At 38.6% G+C, this 13231-nt stretch overlaps 2 protein-coding genes across 11 annotated transcripts in view; one reads left to right on the forward strand and one right to left on the reverse strand.

The window, feature by feature from the left end:
* The window catches only part of LOC126853949 (tropomodulin), a 44291-nt gene extending 41801 nt beyond the window's left edge, over positions 1-2490 (forward strand). For all 7 annotated transcript variants that reach the window (XR_007688046.1, XR_007688048.1, XM_050600183.1 and 4 more), the window contains one exon: positions 445-2490. Coding sequence is in view for 1 of the 7 variants with exons in the window: in XM_050600188.1 (XP_050456145.1) it covers positions 445-506 (62 nt within the window). In the remaining 6 variants the exon portion in view is untranslated. The remainder of the gene's footprint in view (positions 1-444) is intronic.
* Positions 2491-9086: 6596 nt separating this feature from the next.
* LOC126853932 (fasciclin-1) overlaps positions 9087-13231 on the reverse strand; it is a 215862-nt gene continuing 211717 nt past the window's right edge. For 3 of the 4 annotated variants that reach the window (XM_050600136.1, XM_050600135.1, XM_050600138.1), the window contains 2 exons: positions 12898-12939; positions 9087-9461 (listed from right to left, as the gene is read on the reverse strand). In XM_050600136.1, the coding sequence (XP_050456093.1) occupies positions 9268-9461; positions 12898-12939 (236 nt within the window). In that variant the 3' untranslated portion in view covers positions 9087-9267. The remainder of the gene's footprint in view (positions 9462-12897; positions 12940-13231) is intronic. The other variant, XM_050600137.1, reaches the window with a different exon arrangement.

A 13231-nucleotide genomic window follows, 5' to 3' on the forward strand; every position in this document is an offset into this window, starting at 1 on the left:
ACAAGCTTTTGTCGCGTTGTTTGACGTTTAACGTGAGTCAGAAATTGAAATTTAATTCGAAAATTCTTTTTAGACAATATTATTTTTATTAATTTGTGAGAAGCGATTTTTGAAATAGTCGTACCAAATTCGAATTAATTATATTATCGCGTGAAATAATCTCGCCGCAGTGTCCATCTATCCGATCGTCACACTCGACGGTTCACACATCCGAGGATTTAGGAATTCGGAGATCAATGATTCCGAAATTTCTTTTGCACAAAGTTTTTCAAAGTCATTAGTTTAAAATATTGATCTGCAAATGTGCCCACAAGAATTGTGTGTGGTGTCGTCGAGTTTTAAGCTCTCCCAGGTCGATCCTTGGAGAGAATCCTCGCGTCGATCATCAAGCCCCTAAAACATCACCCACCGTAATGGCTCTCTCGAGCATGTTTCTTTTGGCAGATCGCCTGCGTCGCATGGGAAGAATTTCCCGCAACTACACCATCGGCTGGGCCATGCATTGATGATGATCGCCACGATGGTGGCAACGACGACGATGACGAAGACGATGATATGCCGATAATCGCGCGCGAGTTTCTCGAAGCGCCGTAACACGGTCTGTACACATATGGTATTATACCAAAGCGCAATATCGAATTTTTAAATTTTTTAAATTTTTTGAGAATTTTCTTATATAATTTGGATCTTGCGTATCTTGAAATTGTTACGATTTATGTCGTTTGATGCTTGATCGCGGAGGAAAAATCAGAAGCTTTGCATGCGATAAAATACATACGTGATAATCTCTCGTCTTTGTGGCTTTAAAAAGAAATACACATATATACATTTATATAAATATAAATATATATATATATATATATTCCTGCACCAGAGCTATATCGCGCGAAAAATACTTTTAAAGACGATGTAACAAATTTAAACCGTCGTATGAATGTGACATGTGATACACACTGTATCGATTCTGTTAATTTATATATATGATACGACGAATATATTGTTCTCTAACTGTTAGAACATCGGAGATAATGATATTCGCGGATGATGCGAAAGGAGCCGGGATAACTTTTTTAATGTAATGCATACCAAGATGTCGTTCATCGCTTTAACGTGGCTAATTGGATTATTTAAATATTTATACACGAAAGAGAAGTTCTCTTTTAATTAATTCGACCAAACTTTTTCCCGAGCGCATCGCTGAACGATCGGGTGCAAATTATATTCTGTGTTCCTCTCTGTTTTTTTTTTTTTTTTTCTGTCAGGAGAATGTCTTATTACTTCACGTTATATCTTTTTGCTCGCTTACTGCCTGGTTATTGTAGAATGTTTCATCTTTTATGCTTTAGAATAAACGAATAGCTAAATCTAATTGATTTTGTTACGTCAGTATATGACCGAAATGTATCTATATATCGATAAATTTATAAATATAAAAAGATTCGGATTTTTCTCTTTGAAAAATTAAAATGATTAAATCGATAATTTTGATTATAATCTTTAATGTAGAATAATTATTTTTCTAATTATTTCATTTAAATGGCAATTGTTAACTGTATTTTAATTAACTTCGTGCAGCATAATATGTAAACGTCATGGCAATGCATTAAAATGGATTAATTAGTTGTGAATACATGTGCAAATTTTTCATTAAGAATAAATATTAAACGCGATACCACCGACCCGATCGTTCCGCTCGGCATATAATGTCACTATAGTATTCGCTATAAGGTACTAACTCTCGTTGTTTAAATTAATGATTAATTTAGTATTATATATATATATATATATATATATATATATATATATATATAATACTAAATTAATCATATATATATATATATGTAATCAATCTGTACATATTGTCTTCAATGTCGTTTCTAATCGATCGATGTGACCTACGTGTTATAACGAAAGAGGAAATGGATTATTAGCGCGTGAGAGAGAGGATGACATAATTGTCTCTGTGTGTATGCGCGTGCGGATGAGAGGGAGAAAAAGGGATCGGGAGTGCGTGGGTGAAGATAATTACGCGGGAAAAGTCTTACTAAGATAGATCACGCGCCGATCGATATACTGCAGCTTGTTAAATCCATGGAAATACGCGGATCAAAAATACTTTTGCACTATACTCGTCTCGAGTATCCTTGCATTTTTGGACGAACTAAGAGCCGTGCGTAAAAAAATTTTATGGTTTTTAATAAATGACTTGCAGAGTACTTTTTGAGAAGCGTAGTTGGATCGTGTAGTCGACAAGGAGAGGTGAAATCGATAATGAAATAGTATTGTAATCATATTTGTCTCGCTCGCGGCCTTCCGAATACATTCTTGATTGTTGTAAACATATTCGCATATCTATTCACTCTATCACACGGAACACGCATCACATTACGTACACAACATACCGAAACTCACATGCACGCCTATGATCAAAGTCTTGCTGCTAAGTCTTATCTTGTAACACGAGGTTTCAATAAACTGCTGAGAAAAAGACATCGTCCTGTGTTTCGTTTATTGAGTAACTTATAAATCCATTAAATCTATGCGAGCTATAACGAATCAGTGCAAAATTTAATATCGTAATCTTCAATCTTTATTCACCCAAAGGATCAGAAGGACAATCATCTCGCGTTGAGTTTTAGTCGATAAATGATTCGATCTCTTTTAGTCGACAAATGATTCGATCTCTTACATTGTAGATGCAGGAGCATCGCTACATTTTATGTAAAATTGTGTGACACACACAGTATAAATGGCAGAATGCAAGATTTTTCTTTCGCGATGTCGATGTATACATACCGTACATATTTACCTTTTATCCCGTCTGCGACATCGTGGACTATTCAATAAAACCTCTCTCCTGATCTGTGTCTTGTAGGTGTTCTTTATTCTTTGTAAAATCATACAGCAAAAGCGATCGGATCTACACAGTGTAGTGAAGCGAGATACAAGTGAAGTGAACGTTTGCCGGACGAATGACGGATTTTTAAAGCAGCTTGCTTCCTCTCATCTTGATCAATTCTTAATCCGAGGGATCCTAAGTTTGATGTGAAAAAAAATCGACAAATGCTACTTTTGTCATTATGTTATAATTGAGGAAACATATAAAATAGTATTGGAGCTTTTAAGGATGTTGGATTACATAACGTTTATGCATTTAGATACTTTAATTATTTTTATCATTTCAAATCCATAAATTTTTGTTTCAATCCACAGGCCTTTTTTAGATTCTCATCTCGAGTAAAGAATTGATCGCACCGTCGATCCGTCCGCAAACTCGGAGATACATACATTCCTTTCATCTCTTTTTTTTTTTTTTCCTTTGAAAATTCGATTGGCCCGAATAGCGCAAGATCCTTTCGTGAAAATCGTTCGCTAAAAAAGCGTCGCTTCTCTGCGCGCGTGACTTAGAAACTTAATAACTAATTCAGACGAAAAATACAAGTAATGCAAATATACGTATATACCTAGATCCTATAATAAAAACTAGAAGTTTTCTCGAGATTAATTATATCCAAAATATATGTTACCTAAGATCTTATCGTCGGCTGGTGACGATAGTGTGGCAATTAAATGTCCAGCGATGTCGAATTCATGATCGTGTGGTGAAACAAATGTCTTTTATACAAATAGCTCTGTAGTACATAAAATTTGATATCCCCTACTACAGTATAGGTATATATATATAATATACATATATATTTATATTATATACTTTTATAATAGAGCTAATAAATAATAATAATCCTCTTAATAATCAGTTGTAATTTCTGTGAAACCCGCCTATCCGGCGCTTAAAATACGATATCGTTTACACGTTACATTATACGCTCTTCTCATTCGAAATTTTAAAAACCATTTCTCTCCCTCCCTTTTTTTTCCTCCGCCTTTCTCTCCTCCCTTTTATGTTCACTTTACGTACTCTATATTCTTACATATTAATGATTTACCGTAATGGTGTGTGACGTGCTTAAGTTACTGGTTGCACTTACTGGTATCACCTGCTGCCAGAACGAGGAGTCGCGCTCTCCCCGGTATGGCCGTAACTTTAAAAAGCTTAAAAACCCTCGTATTTAGGTTAACGAATGTTAACGTCGCGGCGGGTGGCGCCGTTTCATCGAGCCCGCACTAAAAAGCGCGCCGCACTTGGCCCGACACTTTAGTGTCGTACCTGGACTACGCGCGTAAATGCAATCAGTAGCGTATCCTTGCGTCCTTAAATCGTCGGTTCCTCGGATCCTCCAGGCTCTAGACAATCGCGAAGGAAACCTCGGAGAATTTTTATAAAAGCCACTGGATCCCAGGAACCTCGGATTGTCGAGCCCTTAGATACGAATGTGAAACATGTGGCTCGAAATGATCGTGCGACAACGAGGACAGAGGGAACCTTCTGCCTTCGTGAGAAACTTCCAAATGCGCGCGCGTGTGTATGTTTGTGTGAATGTGTGTATGTATGTTTATATGTGTACACAGGAAATCTTGCGAAATTTGTCAATGCTGGACGTTCGCGATCATTTTCGCCAGTGTTTTCGCGAAATGGAACGGTAGAAGAGTAAAAATGGCGATAATAAAAATGACAACAAGGACTACGTTTGTTACCGCGAAGACTATATATATATATATATATATATATATATATATATATATATATATATATATATATATATAGGAGCCGTAATTAATGTCGCGTCTGTTTGGCGCGTCAACAGTTTTCTTAATAATTAACGCTTTTAAACAGAACTGTTTCTAAAGTTGGAATGCATAGGGATGATACTTTGATGGAATTTTGATCTTAATAAGCGCCACCGAAACCTGAACACCTGTAGACTCGTATAAATCTACATTTCCTTAAATAATTTTACTCCTATAATGTGTTTATATTCAGATCTTTTCTCTCGCAACATTCTTAAGATCCAGGAGTCACAGACGATTGATTTTCAAGTATCTTCAGATATCCAGATCCAGCAAACGTTTCATGCAATATCTACTACTCATTTCTACGAGAATTGCGCGGCTAATTCTACATTATTTCATAATTAATATTTATAATTAATAATTATTCGTAAGGATAGCTAAGCTTAGCTGTATCTGTTCGCCATAGCTTCATTTGCGAATTGGAAATCATAATTGTACTTTCACATAATTTCTTTTCTTTTTATTTCTTAGATCGATCGCCATCGGCGATGAATCGAGACGAGAAAAACGATTCAAATTTTTAGAGTAGCGTTTTGAAAACGCCAGATTCTTTAATAGCGAAGTACGCGGCTTGTCTCTGATTCGTCGAGGATGACGAACGATCATCCACTCAATAATTTCTAGCCTTTTTTGCAACATTATTAGTAACATCACCGGCGGCCTGTGCGTCTTTTTTCCCGTACAACATTCACGAGCGTGAAAATTTAAGTCTCACGTGGCATTTAATCTCTCGTCTCCCGCATACCGACTCGAACTTTATATCCTCTTTTTGACCTATGGCAGCCCCGAAACCTCAGCTTTCTTACGCCGATTGCGTGGCTGCCGAACAAGCTGAACATTAAGACACATCTACACGGAGAAATAGAGTTTTGCTATTTTTTCTTTTTTTTTTTTTTGGTTCATCTAACGAGCAAACAGTTTTAATTAGAGTTTATGTATATTTTATATAGATAATAATTGTAATAATAATAATAATAGTAATAATAATTCGTAATATCAATTCATCCCAACAAGTTTAAGTTATCATCTGATAGTGTATTTTGTTTTTTTCTCTCCCTTTCTCTCTCTCTCTCTCTCTCTCTTCCTCTCTTACCATCCTTTTCCCGATTCGCTCTGCTTTAATCGATACTTTCTTCCGCATTAATATATATCTCTGTTTATTATATATATCTTTATTTATTTGCTTTATATATATGTATAGACTGATATCAACACGTATAACATCGATCTTTTTTATTTTTGTTAAATCAAATTCTCGTGAAGAAAGTGGCTGCTTCGATTACGCACGCCCGCTAATTACAAATTCTTTTTTTATACGTGACTAACGCGAACAAGTTACCGGATCGTGTTGCGAAATTCAACGACCGATCCAATCAGTCAATTGTCTTTCATTTAGGTTTCGGCGTTTTATCAGTTGAACGTGAACTATTCTGCGCTTTTCTTGACGCTTCGTTCTTTAAGGAGGGCACGAAATTTCGAGGTTTTACCCTCCTTCGAGCTTCGAGCTGTTGCGTGTTCAAGTACACGTTTCCTTTTTCCTTTAACCCCTTCGCTGCGAGGAAAGTGTACACTTGTAGCGAGACTTTATTCGCGAAAGAATTCGAAATCGATTTTTCATTAGCGAAGAAACTAATTGGAAATCTCCGTTTGTTCTTTAATATTCAATTCTTCGATAGATAAGCTTGCAGAATAATATTCGCTAAGAGAATGTCTGATTAATTGTCGAATAAAGTTTTGTTTCTTTCGTGTGTCTCTTTGGATTCAGGATACAAGGAATATTTAAAAATTTAATAAATTCAAGGATCAATCCTCGCGTAACGCGTCACGATTACAATATACGTATCCAGGAAATATTTGCACCGTCAAAGATTAATATATGCCTGTCACGTCTGTGAAAAGTTTCGAAAGTATTCACTTACTTTTCCTTCGCCGCAACTTTGGCTGGAGAATATTTCGTGCAACGAAAGGGTTCCCTGTCGATTCAGATATCATTTGATTTTCGTTTCTAAGTCTATACCAGTTTCTTCTTGGCCGCGTTCTTCGAAGTTTTCGTTCGAGACGGGTGCTCGCTATTGCTTGCGCATACAGCTAAGGTCTTAATAGTAACTTTGCTATTTGACGGACAGGATATGCGTGTATGTGTATGGGTGTGTATGTGTGTATGTGTATATATATATATATATATATGTAATGCAATGAGCATGGATGTCGAGGGAGCAGAAAGTTCATCGGGATATAGTTATTACGATAGAACTCGTAGCACTGAAAGTAGATATGGTCACGGAATGTCTTCCCGTTCCCGTAAAAAATAAACGAATCAAACGAAATGAACAGAAACATTCTGTAGAGAGTTACGAATCGTCTTTATATAACGACAGAAGGATTAATTGAACGATATCTCTCTTTGATTTTTTTCCGATTCATTGCCATTCTCTTTTTAATTTTTCTAAATGCGGAATAAAATGATTTATTTCTTTAATTGAAATAAATTGGCTGCTTTTTATTCTACAGAATGTAGTTTCTTTAAAAATTTATTCAACTCTAGAAAACATCATAGAGTATTTTTAAACAATTTTTACGAATTTATAAGATTTTTAAGAACTTGGAAGAATTAAACCAAAGAAATTTCTCTCTTTTTCTGCTCTCGCGCATCCGCGCATTCGAGATACCTTATTTTTTCTTCTTGATAAATTCGTGTAATACACACGAGACACCTATTTTTTGCCAGAAATCGCTGTTTTTAAGAGCTCTCTACCGCTCTCTCCTCTTTTCCCCCCTCGTCCTATCTTTGATAATAATAATCGTACAAAAACTCATCCGCGATACGCGCAACGTGCGTGGCAGTATTATGTGGTAATGTATATTCTCCGTAAGTAGACAGTGTAAATACGATACGATACATAGCGCGGTGACCGTGAACTTTTTACGCGGAATGACGAAAAGTCAAGAGCACGGTATTTCGAAGAGAACGATGTTATCTAAACAGGGTGAATATTTACCCCGAGATATGTCGGTATCGATTCGATTTCATCAGAGGCTAATCAATACGGCGGCGACGCGAACAATTATTTAATTCGATCGATTTCCAAACAAGTTCGAAAGGTTTGGGATCTACAAGCATCCAAGAATCCGCGATTCTGAAAAGCTAATAAATCGAAAATTTACAAACGAGAAAAATTCGCGGACATCTTGAGACCCGACCGAATCTAAAGATCTAAATTGCGGGGATGCAAGAATCGAGGAGCATTTTGAAGAATCCTAAAATTGAATTTTCAGATGGGAAGATCCGATGGATGGATTTGTTGTTCCGAAAGCGTTTACACAATCGCTCTGCTAATTAATTGAATTGGTAACTGCGCGTTCGGTTTTATTGCCGCCGTTAATCGAAAAGGACGATCAATATTATTGCGCTTGGCTTTATTACTATCGTCGCTTTAGAGGGAAAAGATTATCGTATTTTACATTTACGATTAGTGTCGTATAAAATCGTAAGATTCCACGAAGGAATCGCGAAGTCTTGTTCTCAATGTTGTGTGGAACTTATTGATGTATTATTAAGTTCTTATTGGCTTTACAGAACAACGTATGAGGTCAAAATTAAATCTCGTGATTAGTAATCGATCGATTATTCAATTGGTTTAAATTGGTTTATATAATGCAAGAGAAAATTAAATATCTTAAAACCATTTCCCGATTCAAATAATAATACACAGAGTGGCAATAGGCAAATCGATGGTCAAACCGCGATTTTATTTGCACCTCACGCGTCCACTCGTTCGTTCGTTAACAATCGCAATATAATGTACGCCATGTACATTCCGTCGTTGTCCTTGTACTCGAAGTAGGTTCCTCGAAATCCTGCACCTCTCTCCCTGCCCATTTTTCTCCTCTCCTTCTCCTCTCACGCCCCTCCGTCCCTCAATAAATTTATTTAGATTACTTGGTACAATTAACCATTTATTTGGTACGATTAACGCTTCTAACCCGTAAAATTGTCCCGCTACGTCCACGGACGATTAATCAATAAATAATAGGCTATCCTGGCTTTTGTTGAGGCCGCGCGATCGCGAGTGCTCGGTCGTCCTCCCGTCGTTCCCTCGATGAGAGCCCCTCTCGTCCTTCGTGCAATCGACACGATATATCGAACGTTTTCCTATCAATTTTCGTGTCTTTTCCTCTCATCAACAATCCCTTTAGAGTCACGTGTACGCGAATGAATCCGTCGATCTCTGGACCCCCTTGAATCTTTGCGTATTCTCCGATCCTTGCCGTTGTCCTCAGCTCGTCCTTAGGTCCCTGGATCTTTGATATCGCGAATTCTCGGATCTCCGGATCTTCAGATTCTTGTAACTCTCCCCATTTCCCCCCACCCTCTCCCCGCCCCCTCCCCGCCTCTTCCTAGTCCACTCTGTAACGAGCGTCCGTAAGAATCCAACGTCAGGACGATCGACCGAGCGTCTTCTCGCGTTGCGTCGTCGCCGGCGCCGCTCCTCGCGCGAGAACGATCGTAGACGGCCCCAAGGAAATTCCTAATAGACGCACCTGCATAGATGCGAGACGATGCGATCAGGTTGCTTACAACTGCCATTTGGCTATCAATATCATGATTAAGAGAGGCGCGAGAGTGGCCAGCGACGCTCCGCCCGTTACGTGCACGTCGCTATCCTTGAAAAGGACGGTGTCGATCACGTGGATTATCCCGTTGGTGCACTCGACGTCTGGACGCACGACGCGAATCTTCTTGTTACCCTGCCACTCCAACTGGTAGCCTGGAAAGAAACAAAGAGCGAAAGAGAGATTGACAATGATCTTAAGACCTGGATGCTGGGGGCTGGTGACGGGATGAGGGAGAAGTTTGTGAGTAAATGAAAGCGCACTGCGATGCAAAATGCAAAGCTCTCTCGACCCGACGATCGCCCCCCGGGGGATCGCCGGATCTCGAATTAACAACGTGAGGATGGATGGATACAAGTCTCTACAAGTTCTAAGATAATGTCGTGAGATGTTAAAGGCATAAAAATCGATGAATTATAAAATTGAAAGAATCTCGACGCTTTAATAATATGTGACAAATTAAACGTGGCAATAGTATCTAGTGATGAGAGACAGACACACAACGGTGTCGTAAAACTGTAATCAAAATTTTCATTTCGCATATCGTTATCTCCTTAAACTCAACGATGCAAATGTCATGAGTCAAATTTTGCTGCTATTTTTAATTTCAATTTTTTCACGTTTATAAATTCTAAAAGATTTTAGCAAACTTAATTTACACAAGAATTGATATTATATGTCAAATAAGCAGTAAACAAACAGTTTCTCACTTAAAAATTTCTCACTTAAAAGAAGAATTTTTAATGAAAATATATGAAATAATAATAAAAAAAAATATATAATCTTATTGCTTAAAGTATCAAATTAGATTGAAAATTGAGATTGCAAGTAGGAGAAAATTCTCGATTTGAGATAAAATTTGTAATTTTAACGCCGTTTTCTTTCAAATTACTCAATCTTTTTTTTCGATTAACAAAATTGTCTGCCAAACTTAATCTTTTTCTCGACCATGTGATCCTTGTCAAATCTTTCGCACAGAATCGTAAAATGGAGCAGAGTTAAAGCAGCGAGTTTCGGGGGAAATGTTTCGGAAATTCGTTTATAGGCGAGAACGAATGACCGGATGGGCACGTAGCAATTAGCGCCGGGGATAATCAAGGAATTTGCATTTAAATGGCCGAAAGGTGCATAATAAATTGCTCGACGGTTCCGGCCCATAATGGCACACGTGTTCGTTTCCGGTTTCCGCGTCCAACGCCAAGATCGCCGATTCTTCGCGAGGCGACGTATATTTGTCGCGGAAAGTTCTACACCGACGTCTCGTTCGCGACAACGTGAAAAATTCTTTACAGACGCAGGTATTCGTCATGCTCCGCATCGGAACGCGGTGAAAAGCACTCTGTTTATGAGGATCCGCGCACACGCGAGAATTTCCTGGACTTCGTGCGGGAGTGGACGTTGCACTTTGTGCGAAAGTGGACGTTGCATTTCGCAGCAGTCCAGAAACGAAATCCTTTCCGTAGTCAATACACGTCCTTCTTTATGTAAAAAGTAGCCGAGTAACGGGGACTCGATACACAAGTTAGTTGCTACCTCAACAATTTTCAAATCAAATCAAACGAAATATTGCGTTAAAATTATACTTTCGTTTGTTAAAATAGTACATAAACCGTTTCATTTGTCTGATGGACTTATTAATATCAGCGAGTATTATTTATAATTCGCTCGACATAACAAATTATGCCATCGCTTATTTCGGTGTTAATACGATGACAAACAGCTGGCTTTTCACATCTTAACATATATAAAGCGCAATTAAAATCTCTGTATGATTGAAAATATATTAAAATTGATTCTTCTTATTGTGAAATAATTGACGTCTCAAATTACGCGGAAAGTGTAAACATTACCGCGACATCTCTCTCTCTCTCTCTCTCTCTCTCTTTCCCTTAAGATACTACATTTGCGTGTTCTTCGCGGATGAAAAGGGTGACATTCTTATTCCACACATCGAACATGTTTGCAGTTGTCTCTCAGTGCGCAATAAATAGGAATCGCGAAACCAACGAGAGAGAGAGAGAGAGAGAGGGAGGGCTCTCCTCATTCTCCCCGCGACAAAGGTAATGATATCCTATTGCCGTTGTTGTAGCAATTAATTTACGCGCAACAATGAGCGTACTCCTCGTTGTAATTAATTCCACCGTTCACAATGAGTATTGTTGCCCTCGCCGCAATTAATACGCTTTTGTTTCTCGCGTAGCGCGCGTTTCGTCCCACCTCGCTCTCTTTCACGTCGCCTTCTTTTTTTTCTCTCTTTCTCCCTCTCTTTCTCTCGACTCGATGACTTTTGACCTCGCGCTAAAACCCCTGGGAGTGCCAGCTGTGATTATGACGAAAATTGTTGCCCACAGGCGTAAACCAGGATCGAGAATCCGCGTTTTAATTGAACGTGAAAATCAGAGTGAAAATCTCTCGTTTTTCGCAAATCGTTCATTATATATGCACGCGTGCGCACTCTTATATTATTTAATAGCGAGTTTGATGAGTGGAATGCTGTAAAGCATCAGATGCTCTCAAACATTGGAAGTAACAAGGGCGAGTTCTCGGATGAGAGACTTGCGACACATGGTTTGAGAACGTCTGCGCAAAGTGTCTGCGATGCAATATAATTCAAATAATAAATCGAAATAATTAAACCAAGCATCGACGGCTCATGGCTTGTCGCTAATCTCAGTGCGAACGAGGTCTATACAATCTCACGCCGTGCGAAGTTCGAATTTTATCGACGAAGCATCTTCACCTCCCCCACGTCAGATCCTTTTCGTATACGTAAGCATAGCGTAAAGCATTGAAAACTCGTACGTCAGCGTAAGCGTAAGCTTGGCGACACGATCACTCATAAGCTAAATCAGGATGTTGCAGCATCCAAGGATCTAACGATTCGAGGATCTAGCGAATTTAGCAATTTGGAATCCAAGGAGCTAGGGATCCTCCTATATCTTCGAGATTTTTACAAGGTACCACATATAATGATCTTTGGAAATTTTTAATAAAAAACAAAATTACCTAAATCATCAAATTTAAATATGAAGGATACAAGGATTCAAAAATATTGCCAGAAATTCCGGCACGCACATTTAGACATTCACGCATTTCACTCTCTTAAATGGAATCAGTATATTATCACTGATAAGAAGTGTTATAGTTAAATATAATACCGAAACAAATCCTCATTGAGAAAAATCAGTTAGTTAAATCACTGATTTTTTAGTGAAATTTTATTGCCAGTCAGTAATATGTAAGATGGCGGAGCAATCTGTGAGTTCTTTCACTGAAAATCAATGAAATACTCACTGATCTTTGGAGAAATTTCGTCGATTGCTTGAATCAGTGATATTTTCACTGATTCAGTTTAAGAGAGCAGAATTCAAGGATCCGACAAGAACTTAAAAGCGAACTTCGCCGGAGTGAGTTACGCACGTAGTTTCGTCCTCTCGCGCACACACGCGTGACAAAACGCACGCATGTACGCGCGAGCGTGTAACGCGGTGCGTAAAAGAAGGGTGTGCTCCTTCACACTCAATAAGTGCTTGTACAAAGTGAAAGCGCTCGTGTCATCGACGACGTTTAAAGACACTTAACTCAACTCACCGATTACTTCTGGACGGATTGCGTTTTCGTCGTACTTCTCATCTACATGTAATCAGATAGCAACCAGGTTTGAGAGTGTCGGTGACAGGTGGTAATGTGACGCGACGACGATTCCGCGACGACGAGAACAATCACGTGACAGATGCGACAGTCGATCTCGATAGAGCGTTAACGTTTAAGCGGGCGTTTCGTCGCCCGGGGAACTCGCGCGTTCGTCGACGGGGAAACTTTCCCTAATGCATGTGTACTTGGCGAATTTACACACGTCTAGTTTACGCTCGAACGAGAGATCTCGCGTTAGACGAACGAAAATTTACGCGTCAGACACCTTAAG

Source organism: Cataglyphis hispanica, chromosome 13, assembly GCF_021464435.1.
Source record: "Cataglyphis hispanica isolate Lineage 1 chromosome 13, ULB_Chis1_1.0, whole genome shotgun sequence".
NCBI lineage: Eukaryota > Metazoa > Arthropoda > Insecta > Hymenoptera > Formicidae > Cataglyphis > Cataglyphis hispanica.